The sequence below is a fragment of the Archocentrus centrarchus genome, chromosome 5, assembly GCF_007364275.1.
Source record: "Archocentrus centrarchus isolate MPI-CPG fArcCen1 chromosome 5, fArcCen1, whole genome shotgun sequence".
NCBI lineage: Eukaryota > Metazoa > Chordata > Actinopteri > Cichliformes > Cichlidae > Archocentrus > Archocentrus centrarchus.
Genome location: NC_044350.1, coordinates 6,963,335 through 6,978,741, shown reverse-complemented (window position 1 = coordinate 6,978,741; position 15,407 = coordinate 6,963,335). Strand labels below are relative to the sequence as shown.

At 43.3% G+C, this 15,407-nt stretch overlaps 2 protein-coding genes across 3 annotated transcripts in view; one reads left to right on the top strand and one right to left on the bottom strand.

Annotated features, from left to right (window-relative positions):
• The first annotated feature begins 1 nt into the window (after position 1).
• Positions 2-4,538, top strand: arl6ip5a (ADP-ribosylation factor-like 6 interacting protein 5a). Its single transcript, XM_030729874.1, has 3 exons — positions 2-242; positions 3,271-3,488; positions 3,718-4,538. Exons 1-3 carry the CDS (start codon positions 64-66, stop codon positions 3,888-3,890), a joined length of 570 nt encoding a protein of 189 aa, XP_030585734.1. The 5' UTR covers positions 2-63; the 3' UTR covers positions 3,891-4,538.
• Positions 4,539-8,716: 4,178 nt separating this feature from the next.
• frmd4ba (FERM domain containing 4Ba) overlaps positions 8,717-15,407 on the bottom strand; it is a 41,452-nt gene continuing 34,761 nt past the window's right edge. For both annotated transcript variants that reach the window (XM_030729871.1, XM_030729870.1), the window contains exons 14-24: positions 14,896-15,037; positions 14,670-14,803; positions 14,473-14,589; positions 13,845-14,073; positions 13,648-13,704; positions 13,432-13,567; positions 12,477-12,641; positions 11,645-12,390; positions 11,411-11,537; positions 10,796-11,019; positions 8,717-9,795 (exon numbers count right to left, since the gene is read on the bottom strand). In XM_030729871.1, coding sequence (XP_030585731.1) covers positions 9,785-9,795; positions 10,796-11,019; positions 11,411-11,537; positions 11,645-12,390; positions 12,477-12,641; positions 13,432-13,567; positions 13,648-13,704; positions 13,845-14,073; positions 14,473-14,589; positions 14,670-14,803; positions 14,896-15,037 — 2,088 coding nt within the window. In that variant the 3' untranslated portion in view covers positions 8,717-9,784. The remainder of the gene's footprint in view (positions 9,796-10,795; positions 11,020-11,410; positions 11,538-11,644; positions 12,391-12,476; positions 12,642-13,431; positions 13,568-13,647; positions 13,705-13,844; positions 14,074-14,472; positions 14,590-14,669; positions 14,804-14,895; positions 15,038-15,407) is intronic.

The following is a 15,407-nucleotide window of genomic DNA, read 5'->3' as shown; positions in this document are numbered from 1 at the left end:
AAGTTGGAGGTGATTTTCTGGCTGGGTCCGTAAGCTGTGAGGTTACGGAGCGTGTCAGGAATAATGTCCAGAATGGAGCTGATGCCGCTCCGACCGTGGGGCGACTTCTTCCCCGGCTCGGAGAGATTTGCAAGACCAGACGGGAAAGATATGGCGAAATGGAACAAGAGAGTTATCAGCAACCTGCTTTATTATCAAACTAATTATCTGGCTTTGGTCACCGCCGTTCTCCTCATCGTCGGGTAAGTCATGTTATCGTTTATTAAGCAGTATTATTACAGCAGTTTTCGGTATTTGTAGTTGCATTCCCTTGTTAAACCACTTCGTGTTTTTGTTTGTTTGTTTTCCCCATTTGTTGATATTTCCCAGCTAGAATAAAGCAGGAGTGCAGAAGACTTGGTCTCAGTCCCGTAAGGATGAATCTAATAGCACTGTGATCCTCTTTCACTGTTATATTCTCAGTGTGAACTTTTATTTAAGTGTTACAGCCAGAGCCAGCAACAACTGATTAATACGGAATATTATTTAAGAGAGTTCACTGATAGTCTTAAAATTCACATGTATTGGCATTAGTGTCATCATGAAGCCTGCGTGTGTGGGCTGCTGGAAACAGGCACAGGTGTCAGCAACCAGTTTGGAGACTTGACTCGTCCCGTGCATTAACTTAAACCGAGTTACATTTGCACAGTACATGCAGAGAGCTTGCTTAAGCAGTCTGTTCTCTGGTAACGCCATACAATTTATTTTTTTATTTATTTAATTCCTGGCTTTGAATGGCACTTCCATGCCATCTAAAGCCCAGCTTACTAAAAATAGTGATGTCTACTGATCTGTGCAATGGCATTGTTGGTGTGGTCATGAAAGCCTCATAAGCCTTGTCTTGTCAACTGTCAACTGCAGATAGCACACTTGTGATAGATCAGATGCCCCTGATTACCAAATAAGCCCACTGAAAAAAATTTCTCAGTGAGTCACGGGGTCATGACCCGCAAATTCAAACTTTGACGCATCTAACGTTTTTTCATAAAACGCTGCGACTTTATTTCCATTTAGTGTGAAGCTTAAACAGCTCCAAGTGTAGCGCACACAGTTTCTACTGTGTGTGTGTGTGTGTGTGTGTGTGTGTGTGTGTGTGTGTGTGTGTGTGTGTGTGTGTGTGTGTGTGCGCGTGCATGTGTGTGCATTTTATACAATAACTCAGAGAAAATAAATGAAATCAACATTATACTGCCATCTGTTTCTGTAATTTGAAGGCATTTCTGCGTGCTTACTAAGGAAAAATAAAAGCTTGTATAGACAGATCAAGTAGGTAATATGTGTAGTTTGCCTAACATGATAGCTGCAGGGCAAACCAACAAGAAGAAGATGTTTTTCAGGATTAGAGCAACATTCCTACAAATCAACAGGGCTTGCATTGCATTAAGGATATGCTTAACATAAAAGTCCACAGAACAATCAATGTCTGGCCTCCCTATTGGTTTGTGTTGTCATTGCTTAGTGAACCTGAGAGCTAAATATGAGGAAGTAGAGCCAAACTGTCGCAGTAGGTACTGTGAAGGTGATGTGACATTAAATCAAACACCAAAAAACAAATCATTACAAAAGCAAATGACAAAACTTCCAGTTTTTCCTGAATCAGATAATTATCTCAGAGTTTCTAAAAAAACTTTTCATAGATTTTCTTGAGCTTTGTGATGCCAGTAAACCAGCAAAGCCTGAGTAAGTTGCCTGGCAGGCCTTTGGCCACACTCACTGAGGTCACGCATTAGGCCTGGTGGCATCACTGTTGTTGTGCCAAGGCTGGATTTATCACAAAGCTTTTCTTTCAGGCAGAGTACAACAGAGGTATCTTGATAGGAATAAGATGAGAATGCGCCAAATCTGGACAGTGAGAAATGTAGAAACACAATTAAATCTCATGTTTTCCCTGCCTGGATTTGTAAGACTTCAGCTGCCCAACATTTGATTGTATTTTCAGTTCTATAATGCTCTAAATGTTTTTGGTGCGTGAGACGTTTGGACTGCAGACGAGCCAGTTTAGCACCCCTGTTGCTGCAGAATGTGGTTTGACATCTTTGAATGCGCTATAGTTTTTGCGAAAGCATTAAGGCCGTCCTGAAAAAGATATTATGTGCATAGCAGCATATGTTGCTCCATAGCATGTTTAAATCATTAAGCATTAACAGTACCTTCACACATGTATGTGCACTAATACACATCCAGACCATCACAGATTGGTGGCAGTGGGGCAGTGGGTAGGTGCTCACCTTGCAGCTGGAAGGTTGCAGGTTCGAGCCCCTGTCCCTGCGCTGCGTTGTGTCCTTGGGCAAGACACACTTAAACCACATTGCCTAACGATAGCAGCCGGTCTCTGGCTGCATGCTCGTCTCTGGATGAGTGGAACGATCATTTCGTTGTGTGCCTTGTGCGCACAATGACAATGAGTTGAATCTAACACAGATGCTGGCTGTTGAAATGTGTGCTGATCGTGACGCTGATTCTGCTTCTCCTCTTTAGCCCTGAGAACACAACATCCCCAGGACACCTCGCCTCTTTGTTTCAGTCCATCTTAAATGTGTCCAGAGAAGGCAGCTGTGGTTTTGAATCCTCATTATGATTTTGTATGTGTGTTATGACAGTTTTAGCTTGCATTTGTCAACGTAGCTTCAAACTTTATTCCCCGTCAGTGGTTTTCAGAGATGTTCCCATGCTGTGATTTTTCCACTCGAGAATCCTGACAGTCTTTGATGCAGTGCTGCCTGAGGGTCTGAAGATCACAGCTAACTCAGCGTGGGGTTTCAGTCCTCTGAGGAGAGCAATTTCTTTGTCGTCTTCAACTCTTTTAATGATATTTCTGAAAAACTCGGCCTCTCTTGGATGCTTGTTTTCCATCCAGTCGTGTTATTGATGTTTAAGTGTTGAAACATTTCACCAGCTGTTTGTTTTTGTTTAGTTTTTGCATTCCATAACTTTTTCAGTCTTCTGTTATGAAACGGGTTGCTGGCATCAGATTACAAATAGTTATGGGAGTTTCTCAGTTTCATTAGATAAATACTAATAATCCTAAATGTCCACCACATTAAACTCATTTGAGATATTTTTTTTTTTTTTTTTTTTTATAACCGATCTGATCCACTTAGCAGTTGCTGTTGCACAGACTGTGTCTAACCACTTGGTGGAGCCATTTACTGCACGAGAACATGCCTCTGCTCCAGCTGCATCTTTGGAGTTTAAACGTGCTCTCCTGTGTCTTGTGTTGCTTCCTTGCAGGATCATGAAACCCCTGGAGACGATCACAGCCATAGGCGTGGTGTCAATCGTGTTCGTGGTCTCAGTGTGGGCCGGGGAGAACAAAGCTGCCATCAACAACTTTAAGAATCAGAAACCATCAGCTTTTGTCATTTTGGTCGTCGTTGTCAGCTGCATATTTGTTTCCATGCTGGGGAGTGTCATGGTATTCATTTGGGCAATCACTGTGCCTCTGATTTGTAAGTTGATGATATTGGACATTTTATAGTGATGCATAAGATTAATATATACCCGTTAAAAAGCAGAGACTTGTATTAGATTTATTAGCCGATTAAATATCTGATTACTTTTCAGAGCATAATGATCGATGCATTTGAGGTATCCTCAAACGATTCAAAATTCAATGAAACCTGTTTTTCACATCCTCACTGATATTACAGCTGACATTTCTATGGGTCTGTTTTTCAGTAATATTTGCACACGCTTCCTGTCGTCTCCGCAATATGAAGAATAAACTGGAGCACATGATAGAGGGCTCTGGACTGAAGAGGTCATTAATGGGCATTTTGCTGGATTCTCTGGGTCAGCAGGAGGAAACCTCGCATAAGATCCACAACTTTCTGGATGGACAGAATAACTAAACTTGGGAAGAAGTGCGCACACACGCACATGCATGTCCTTTTTTTTATTTTGGCCAAAGATCATGACTTTTTGCTTAGATGTAATATATTTCTTTATTTCTCAGTCTAAACCCTTTTAAGTTTTATGCACAGCTTGTGGTTCGAAGAAAAGAAAAAAAAAATAAGATTGTTATCTGAAGGGCTTTATCTTTACCTCAGGGCTTCTGTCACTCCACCCAGAACTTGTCAGGGTAGTTTTTCTTTTTTCTTTTTCAAACAGTGATGAGGGCATTTGAGTGCAGCCTCACATCTCTGCTATGCAGTGTGCAAGTGTTCCTGTAAACCCAGCTGCAGACTTATCCCTGGGTAAGAAATCTGTGTTCAATCATTCTCAGAAACAGCCGTCAGCTCTGCCTGTTTGTGCTCAGCTAAAATTGTGAAAGCAGCACAAGTGTTGCCTTTTAACAAAGAATGAAAAGTGCACACTCGATGCAACGGTACTGCCAAGAAACTCCAGAGACTGGATTGAATAATCTCCTCACATAAAATGTAAAGTTAACTTCGGTCCACCAACCAACCTTATGCTCATCCAAATAAAAAGCAGACAAAAGAGGACCGCTCTGTCTAAACTCAGATTGCTCTGTCAATATTGTAAAATAAAGACTTCAAAGGTGACCCATGACCATCGGTATTCCTTCTCAGTCTCCGAGTGTTTCATCTTGACAGTGCCCCTTGGGTGATGGATGGGCTAACTTTGCTTTTCTCTTCACTTACCCCAAATGCTAATCAATGGGCTTGCAGTAGATTATAGTGCAGAGAGTTGACAGCGGATTCATCTGCACTCATTCGCCTCCAAACCCAATTCAGTCGCTGTGTCAGCTCCTTTTTTTTTTTTTTTTAATGGATTCCATTTGAAATTGACTGCAGATAACGAGAATCCATCCAGAACCTAATGCTCTGCTATGTGGTTTGAAGCAGCAAGGCGAGAGGAAAACGTGAAGGCGAGAAAAGAAAAGCTAGTTTTTCAGTGTCCGTGTTAACCCTTTGCTTTCAAAACTTGCAGTAGCATTGTTTCTCTGAGGTCAGCTGATGACCTCTTCAAACTCAGGTGCAACTTCAGTGGCTCTTCAGTTTCACTTCCCCTCTTTTGTACTGCAGCTCTGATTTATGGCCTGCGGTGCCTCATCAGCATCCATATTGTGAAACTTGGAGGAGTGAGCGCAAGCACTGGTGGCAATGCAGTCAAGTAAAGTCATGTCTGATGGCACAGTGGAAGTCCTTGTTCTAGCTGCAGCTGCTGCGAAGATCGTATCGACACGTGGGCTGCTGCACACCCAACAGGTGTGTGTGTGTGTGTGTGTGTGTGTGTGTCTTTGGTGTTTTCTCCTTAACAGGCTCTCCAGGAACCTCTTCACTGTACACTGTGCATTCTGTTATGTGTTTGTACAACACAGGCCTGGCACACTGAGCAACAGTAAAGTATACAGTGCTTGTTTTTGTCTGGTTACGCATACTGAGTGTGCTGCCTTCCACTTGACCCCTCCACCCGCACCCCCTCCTCCTCTTCCCTGAGAGGCTTTGGCTTGTGGCTAGCTAAGCTGGTTAGCTATCCTCATAACTCAAACAGCCTGTCATTCAGCAGATCCTGGCTGCTTAGACCTACACCACAGCTGATCATGTGACCCATTAATGATGACCTGCCATGACCTGTGCAGTCTGCTGTGTCCTCATGTGAGCTTTTCCACCTTTCCTGTATGTCCACGGCGCCTTTTCTGCCCCCTTTTTAAAAGGAGGTTTATCTGTTGAAGAGACAGGAACGAGATGTGAGCGCATGTGACCGGACAGCTAATTCAACTGTTCACCTTTTCATAGCTTGTCAGAGTCATTACTCCCTGAATCCTGGGGGAAAACACCGGATTCAGGGAGTAAGCACAACATGATTTTAAAGTTGTTTTAATCTCACTTTGGCTGAGTCCTATGGCTGCTTACTTTAGTATTTCATGTGTAACACTTCCTGTGTGTGCTCTAGGATTAGCTATCGTTAGCTACTTTTAATATTCTACACTTAATAATCAGCCTCATGTTTGGGACTTCCCCCTCCTAAAAAAAGATTATTTTTCCTTTCAACTGCTAAATCCTCCATGAAGTTTATGAGCTGCTTGGTACCTTCAGTGCACAGCTGGTTTATCAGATAACTGCTGGCACTGCCTAAAATCAAGGGTTGATCAAGGTAGTGAGACCGAACCAAAACATTTAAGCTGCGGGGCTGTCGTACCAGAACGAGGAGCTGAAAGGTGCTAAAATGTCCTATTGAGCTGAGGGGATTTGGAGGGTTTGGTGAGTTTTTCTTTTGCTTGTACCTGTTTACACATAAATTGTATACAAAAGATGGATGCTGCCACCATGACGCCACTCACTGTTGAGTGAAGTCCAGTTGTGAGGCCTCGAGCTGAGTGTTTCTGCCATTGTCATTGTTGTTTTGAAACCAAGCATGTTGAATGAGGGATGAGTCTGAGAAAACTGAGGGACACTGCCCGCTCATATAAAATAGGCCTCCCTCACTCTGCATTCCCTGCTTGCTTTTTAAAATGGCCATCAATAAGACCTAAAACTAGCAACTGAATCCCTAAACTAAGTGTTTGTCTCAGTCACGCTAGAGTAAGACTAGGAAAAATCAGTGGTTGCATTTAATTTTTTCCTGTTCAATAACCAAGCATGAGCATGCAACATCCTCAACCTCAACCACAGGTCACCTGGTGGGAGGCAACCTGATTGCAAACAGTGCTGCAATTACTCTCAGAGAGACTGGTGAAATTTTATAAATGTAATGGCAATTATTTGCAAACACATACAGATTGCCAACACGTTGCAATCAGTCTGAGTCAGTCTGTGCCCATGAAGGCAACTCCTCTGCAACACATCTCTTTGCAGTAGGGAACTTGACTCAGTTGCTTTTATTTTACTATATTCCTATATAAAAGTAAGGTTGCTGACCAAACGCCACTGTTTGTGTAGGAATTTCTGAATTCCAGTTGCAAAGCTTTGAGGTTGTGTTTTTGTTTAATGTAAAATTCTGTGTATGTAGATGGCAGGTTTGCAATTTTCACCAATTTATCATGGTTAATCGCAGTATTATCACAGATTGCATGTAATTGCCACTTGACCCCCGTTCAACTGCAAACTGATAGCAGACTGACTCCATCTTATCATCTTTTTATCACCATGTTGACACAACAAAGTCACTTTGAAGACAGCAACTGACTGCGAGTGGTCACAGACCCCGGTCCCTGACTCTGAAGCAGCCGTATCAAAGACAACGAGGTGGCGAGTTCATTACACACAATTACAATAATATGGGTCATGCCACAGTCTCCAACCACTATTTTCCCTAGTGTGCCCCCAGAACAAGGGGGGGCAAAGGGTTGTTTTACCATAAACCACCATACAGACTTGACCATTTGAAAGACTGCAGGTTCAAGACACTTCCTTTGGGTTCACTTTTCAGAAAAGGAGCTACATCTATCTTTTATGTACAATCTATGTTACACATAGTAACCTAATAGTTAATATTATTTAGGGCAACTTTAAATGAGAAACCATCCAATCAGTGAACTCGAAAGCAAGGCAGACATTTGATGGCAGTATTTCCAGTAGTTTATTAGTCATCATTCCAATGAAGTTCATACACAGCCTTAATCCACACTCTGCATTAGAAGAGTTTTGTCTGTATTGTTTTAGACGAAGGGCAAGTCAATAGAAACCTATTGTTTATATAGTCAAGTGTCAGCTGGAACAGCCTCCCATGATGTCTAACTACAGCTGGTGTGGAGCAGCCAAGACAGAGGGAGACAGCTGGATGAAGAACTCTCCCCCTCTGTCACTGCCTGAGGAGCTGGAAGTGTCTGAGACCTCCCCTGAGCTCACTCAAGAAGCATAACACTGAGACGCACTCTGAGCCAGGAAAGCTGCTCAACTGTGGCCTTCCTAAAGACTGGACCTGAGGCAGGATACACTGGTAGAAAATGTGTGGCAGCTCGGGAAGGAAGGGAGGGAACGGTGGTGAAGGGTTATAGTACAATGTGAAGGGAGGGGGGCATGGATAACGTGTAAAACTTCTCTTAACATGAATGCCTACAGGGAGGGTTTGATGCTATAAACACTAGCTTGTCATTCACACAGAAGACACAAGCAGAGGTTATATAGCCCATACTGGGTGTGACAGCCTTTAAAGACTGGTTTGGTCAGTTTACAGCCTAAGAACACACACACAAAAAAGAAAAAGGCCCAGCCTGGTAACACAGCAAGGCAGTGAGAAAATACAGCAGAGCGACAACTCTGCAGAGCGCTGCATTTCTAAAATCAGCTCATTTATTCATACTTGGCTGTCATTATGAGTGATTGCAGCTCTGCATTCACTCATTCTTAGAGGCTCAAAAAAGCCAATGCTTTAGTTATCTCTCCCACTATAATCTGCTTCCTTTAATGAACCCCAGATAAACAGCTTCCAAACCATTTATATGTGGAAAACTCATTTGTGTTGTGTTGTTCTGTCGTTAAATGTAAATCAGACTTTAAGTTTTATACCCCCGGTGATTATGGCACTTTCTTTATACTCCATTTCATTAACTGAATTGGCCCAGCAGACATTCATTTAGCCGATTCAAAGGATTTGGATTTAAATCCTGTGTTGTCCTGCACTAAGGGGGATGAGATGTTTCAAAGGCTCCGTTTTGAATAAATATCACCCACGAACAAACGCACTGAGAAATGCACATTTTTTTAATTCAAACCATTGCAATTATACAAATTACTAAGAACCAGCTTAACAATAATTGTTTACTATATATTACATGCTTTTCAAATACATAAAAATGCTCTAAAATGAAAAAAAAAAAAAAAAAGGACCGAACCAGTGTATTTACATACCGACATTTACACAGTTTTAATCTCTAGAGAGAAAGTGGGAGCACCAGTCCATGATTTCCAGCATGGATGAAATAACTGTTAAAAACAAGACAAAACTGGATGTTCTATCTTCCTGCAGAGGCAGTAATATCAAAACTGGTGACTTCATGTAATACTTAAATGGTGCAACAAGTAAGCATTTGGCTCAATTATGTTCTGAGTACTGACAGTGAAACAGACTGAAAATACTTTGTAAATAACGAGTGTAGGAACCAGAATGGTACGAGATGCTGTAAAAAAAACAGGATCAGGTGACTGTAGAATGTTCCAGGAAGTAGCCTTTTTCTGACTCCTTTTTAATGAGTTCAGTGCTTCATTTTGGTAATGACCTCATCAAGCCGTGTCTAATCCTTCATGGTTACAGTGTTCGTGTGTGTGTGTGTGTGTGTGTAAGTAGCACAACAGGATCAGTAATTTTCTTTGTTCATTGCTGCTCAGTATCCTCTTACAGAGTTTTAGTTCTTGGTTTGTGAGGTTGGTATCTCGAAAGGGAAACACTGCACAAGTCCACATTCCCTTTGGCTATACCATTCAGTCCACAGCAGGGCTTGGTATAGTTTCAGTGCACAAGTCCCATCACTACAAACACTCGCAACCCCATAATAAGACACTCCTGTGGGGTTTTGCTGTGATTTAAATATAGGGATGGGCATCAGTTTGGCGACAGTGTTCAAGAGATACGAAAATGAGAGTACTTCATTTAGCGTGCTGAATTCCACAGAAGTTAAATTCCTTCATTCTTTGGGTCCTTTTACAAGGAAAAATAAAAAACAGGTAAGTGCAGTTTAAGGCACAGTGACACCTTGTCAAGGTGAAAATTTTGCACAGTTCGAATGGATATGGCTAAACTATTGTTCCCGGTTTTGAGTCTTCATGCCAGTAAAGCTGGTCTTCTGGGTCCATGTTAGTGTGCATCTGGTTGTTGATGTGCGAGTCCATTTGGCTGACATCTATATAGGATCTGTAACGAACACACAAAACAGAAACACATTAGACTGCAAACTGCTGACTGTGATTGTTTAACCGTGGGGTTAGAATGGATTAACCCTGGGCTGCGTATCTACACGAAAGGTAGAAATGTCAATTTAAAATAGCAATGTAAGCCATCACCTGTGTTTCAGGCATTTTAATGCAATTGCCAATTTCAAACCCAGGGTCAATCATTCTCACCCAATTATAAGGCAGATGCACACAAGACACAATAGCCTTCTATACATAAACACATGGCCTTCTAATGCAGCAATGCTCAGGGGTCACATTTTCCCTTTGCCACGCAAGTGTTCTCCCACCACCATGAGGCACCCAGAGATATAAATCCAAAATCCGACAGAGTGAAATTAAATGATTTTGGTGCTTTCTGCCAGTCCCTGCCACGCATAAAAATCAACACATCACCATCACCATGTGGGGTAGTTTTTACACTTTCTCACCCTTTCTTCTCTCCTGTGACTTTGATTATTATGGGGGGGAGGGGCTAATTTTCCTGGTCAGTAGCACAGGAAACACCACCACACCTCTCTAAATGCCCTGAGGGGCATGCCATCCTATCACAGCTTCGCCACTCAAACTCTGGGAGACATCTGTGCATGAGAGGGGGCAAAGGTCAATGGTGAATGGAAGCACATGGGCAAAGAGCCTCTACATTGTCCAAGACAGTAACAAAGAGCGGAGGAAAAACAAACAAAATCGTAACAGTAAAGGAAGACTGCGGAGAAATGTGACCACTGGATGACAATATGGCAGCTGAAGAGGAAGTAGGGCAAGCACTTTTTTTTTTTTTTTTAAAAGGAAGCCATGCAGTCACTGTATCAGACATGACACTGACGTATCAGTCAAACAGCTCAAAAATGCAAAGTTCACTTCAAAACATCAACAAGCAGACTTGTGGTTCAGACTGCAGACACACTGAAAGAAGCAAACGCACAGGCTCTGACCAATGCCGTTTACTTACTATGAGCTACCTTTAGAAAAAGACACGTTACTGAGCCTGTGCCCTCTGGAGGATTGCGGCTGCGCAGGGCTGGAGGCCACCTGCCTGACCCGACAGCCAGGAGAGTAGTAGTAGGAGGAGGAGGGAAAAGAAGAAGAGGGCAGGGAGGAGGTGGAAGGATAACCAGAGGAAGAACTAGCAGGGATAAAGGCACAACGCCTCTGGCCATCAGGGCTGTGCCAGGAGTCGCCATATCTATAAGAGAGCAGGGGCCAGTGGACAGTTAGGGAGAGCAGAACCATTCTTAAGCTCTTAGGAGGAACTGACTGGGCAGCACAGATCCTATAATCCCACCACTGAATACAGCTGTCATATTTAACAGTGGCATGTTTGTGGATTCAGTTTCATAATGTATGGGTGAAGGTGAAGAAAAGATAACAGTGGCAACACATTAGTTCACACTGTTGTTGTGTGTAAGGGATAACAAAACTAAACAGCAGCTTATGTTTTCTGTAGCCATCCATTCTAGGTAATTAAACACTAGCACTTAGCTCTGAGGATAAGACGGATCAGGGAGTGGCTTACTGGATAAGAAGAAGAGCTGAGGGCCAGGTTTTTGTTGTTTTTTTGGGGTTTTTTCCCTCACCTGCTGTGGGCGTAGGGGGCTGTGCTGTAAGAGTAGGACTGCGGCGCATGCATGGGCATGTCATATTCCAGCATAGCACCACCGGTCATGTGACTGTGCCAGTTTCCACTGGAGGTCACGGAGGACACTGCAGAGAAATGGTACAAGTTAGCAAACAACCCAGCAACAGCTAGAACCAGTGTTAAAAATATAATACAGAGGACACTGTGAAATTGTGTGGTGCAGTCATCTAACCTGATGAGTAGGAAATGTTTCGCTGTTGCGGTGCAGGCATGGTCTGATAGCCCAGGCTCTGCTGAGAGCCTCTGTCGTATTCATACGCAGCCTGTTTTTGTGCAGTGTTGCGTTTGTACCAGCCTCTCAAATGTTCAGCCACCAGGGCCTTCTGGATGTTCTTGCTGATCTGTTCGTTGCTGCGAGGCACTGGACGGTGCCTGGGTGGCCGCAGCGTGGCGTACAGGTTTGGCGATATGCCGTCTATTTCGTCATTACCGTAGTGACTGTGCATGTCGGGGCTGTGATAAGCTGTTTGGGTGTGGTGGTAAGAAGGGTTGACATTATAGTGTCCCTCCGTCTCATTGTGGTAAACATAGACTCCATTGGAGTAAGGCTCTGGTTCTGCGTAGCTGGGATAACCTGTGACGTAGTAGGCTGTTGTGGTGGGTCGAGCCTGAGGCTGGTAGGCATAGCACCGAGTGTCTGGCTGAGCCAGGTTGGGCATGCTGCCCGTGTTGGCGTACATGTCTTTTCTGTGGCGTCCACGCGCTCTGCGTCTGTGGGTGTGGTTACCGGGGACGCTGTATTCTACACTCGACTGGCTTGTGTAGGAGGAGCCGTCATCAAGCACCTCAGTGCTGTTGCTGCGTCGAGCTGGGGAGACGGTGAACGCTGGCACAGCTGGTTTGATATCTGTAATAAACTGAGACTGGGACTCCAGACTCCCGCTACGCTGACGAAAGTGTTGTGGAGAATCCTCTGATCTACAATTGAAATTACAATTAAATAAAAGCTGTTTATGAAGTGTGTTTTCAAAAACATGCAGGAGAAGAATAAACAAGGGCCACACCTGAGCTGTGTACTGCTGTAGGCGTTGCGGGTGAGGAGAGGAGTTGGTGGCATGCTGCGGGCATCATGTGGCTGCCTGGAAGCTGGTCTACATGGGCTGCTGTAGATTGATAAGGCATCATGGTGACTGTAATGGAGTGCTTCCTGGTTTTGGTCATAAGGCAATCTGGAATGCAAATAAGAACCATGTTTAGATGATTAACATTGCTATCTTCTCATCAATAACTCTAGGAACTAAAGCAGAAATAAAGCGAGGGTTTGCTTGACTGCAGCACTTTAGTCATTGCTTACACCTGAATGACCTCTACTGCATAGACCATTAAGTCTTTTTCATGCAGCAGCAAGCATTATGTTTTTTTTTAATGAACCTGAGAGTAAAACACCATCTGCATCACTCTAAACACTAATGCAGTAGTTGGTGTTTAAACAAAATTTCCAGCACCACCTTCTGTTTCCCTTTTCCTCTCAGCTTGGGTTTGTGTTTGCTCCTTCACAGGCAGAGACATGTTGTTTTTCCATCTATTTTTAAAGTCAGTGTGTTTGGGCTGATAAGGAGACTGTTGGAGAGGTAGGAGAAGGAGGGAGGCAGTGACTGTCAGGAATGTAGCTCTGAATCTACTCTACAGGTCTGTACTAGCTCCATGCTTCAGGCCTCTGGAGAAACAACAGACATGACATATCTACACAGAAAACAGTTGGATCGTGTTTGCCAGTCTCGGGTGTGCCGAATAGGACAGATACCCATCAATCCAGCAGCTCACCTGTGTGTATGCATGCTTTTATTATATTACATTTTACACAAATAGTTACACTGACTGTGTGTTGAGCTCTGCCAAAAGGTGACAATACTGTGCCTGAGCAGAGTTGTGTAGCTGCTCATGCTCAGCCTCTTGTTCAGTCACAGTGTGAGGACATGAATCAAGTATGCTTCATGAGTGTCTGTACTAGTCACATACCTGCTGTCTGCAAGCTGATCATTGGCAGAGGCTCGTCTCTCTTTGTTACAATAACTGTCCAGAGCTTCTGGGTGGTGCGGTCTGGGTGAGTATTGGACTGATCGAGACCGCTGCCTCTGGGAGCCGAGCTCATCATCTGGGAGTGAAAAGTCATTGTTTTAAGTAAAACCCATCGATAAATGAAAAAGGGATTATGGAGCACATGAGCACACTAACCATCATCCAGAGTGAGGCTGTCAGATAGAGAGCTGAGCTCTGAAGGCTGGGCATCATCTGGTCAGAGGAGAGAAAGACAACTGTTTTAAGAAATGCCTCTGATATTGCACTTTTATTCACAGTCCTGTCTCACTAGGATGAAGCATCTACAAGCTCTGATATGCAAGCATTTGCTACTGCCGTAGTTTGACATCTACCTCGTAAGATCAGTGATGCTCTCTGAGTGGGTTTCTGTCCTTTTTTGATCCTATAGTTGTTAATCTCCCTTTCAATCTCCTCCAGCTTTCTCATAGCATCAAGATAGTTGTTTTTCCTCTTCCTCTTCACCGTCTTGCAGAGGTCGGCCTCATTGGATAGCTTCATGGCTGCTTCCACAATCTTTTGCTGCAAGGCAAACTTGCTCTCCAGATTCCTCAGATGTGGATCCTGAAGGAAAACACAACACCCACACAGTTAATGGGGACTTTCCACAAAATACACAGATCTTGTCAGAGCAGAGGCACCCATCTGAACAAAGAAACAGATATTAAACATTCCAAGCTCAAGTAATTAGTCACAACACGGAATTTATCTAAAAACATTCATCTTTTAGTGTAATTTTATCTATGCATCTTTAGTTGCAGATGGAAACTAGGTACAGCTCCCCACAAAAGTCTCTGTAAAATGTTACACAATGTAGGTCTCAAAAACAGATGCTAAACTCTTAAGCCTCATTAAAAAAGTCAATTGATCTAAATGACCTCTAGGTAAACAAACACAGTGGTGCAGCAATGGTAACAGCAGTATCACACAACAAAACTACAACACAAATAGATATGTGTTCACCTCATCGTAGGGGAAAAGGTCATCCAGCTTGAAGGCTGTCCCAACACGCCGTCGCACTTGAGGAACCGTCTCACCCGTGACTAAAGGATATTCTTTAGGCAGTTTGCCTGTAAGCTCCTGAAAATAAGAATAGCATCCAGAAGTCAGCTGAGAGTTTGAACACTTTTGGAAACAAACCCAGTAAGAGAGACACTCACAGCTTCCCTCATGCAGATCTTTTTCAGTTCTTCAAGTTTCGCTGTCAGTTTATCTTTAAGTTCCTTTTCCTTCTTTTTTAACTCAGCAATTTTCTCTTTCTTCTGTTCCTCGCTGACTTCAGAGTCAGCAGAACCTGGAACGAGGACATGATTTAATTTTTTTTAAATCGTCACTTATCAATCTGATGTAGGACAGAAGTCATTAGCTGATAATCTGTCTGCATACCGGTTGAGATGAGGCTCCCATTGCTGGCTGTTATGAGCTGATTTTTGCTTTCCATACTGGAAAGTTTACTGATCCGCGGAACGGAGATCTCTGTGAGGTCCACTGCGATGTCGCTTGAACTCCTAGTAGTGGTCATCTTTGACTGTACGTGAGAAAAGAGAAGGTTAGGTAGAGGAGAAAATAGTGAAGTATTTAATTTTAATCGACAGCACACTGTGCAGTGACGGCTGCATTTGCATGCTTAATATTCTAATTGCACTACCCTCTCATCAATCAGTGTGGGCTTCCTCGATGAACAGTGACGGGCCGTGTGCCTCCAAGACAGAGAGCTGAATAACCTCATATGACTGCAACCACACACACTCATCCATCTTCACTATGAAATGCACATAATAACTATCTCAATGCTCAAGCACAGTGTGTATCTTTAGAGCATTGGGCCAAAGTTGAACACTTGTTATGGGATATTTGGTTTTAATTCAAAGTGTATTTTCCTTTTTATTTTGTGCAGT

Bases quoted from the DNA above. Each gene is read 5' to 3' on its own strand.
- arl6ip5a (XM_030729874.1), top strand. From the start codon at position 64: ATGTCCAGAATGGAGCTGATGCCGCTCCGACCGTGGGGCGACTTCTTC. The intron at 243-3,270 runs GTAAGTCATGTT...GCTTCCTTGCAG, and splicing joins GCCGTTCTCCTCATCGTCGG to GATCATGAAACCCCTGGAGA. The intron at 3,489-3,717 runs GTAAGTTGATGA...TCTGTTTTTCAG, and splicing joins AATCACTGTGCCTCTGATTT to TAATATTTGCACACGCTTCC.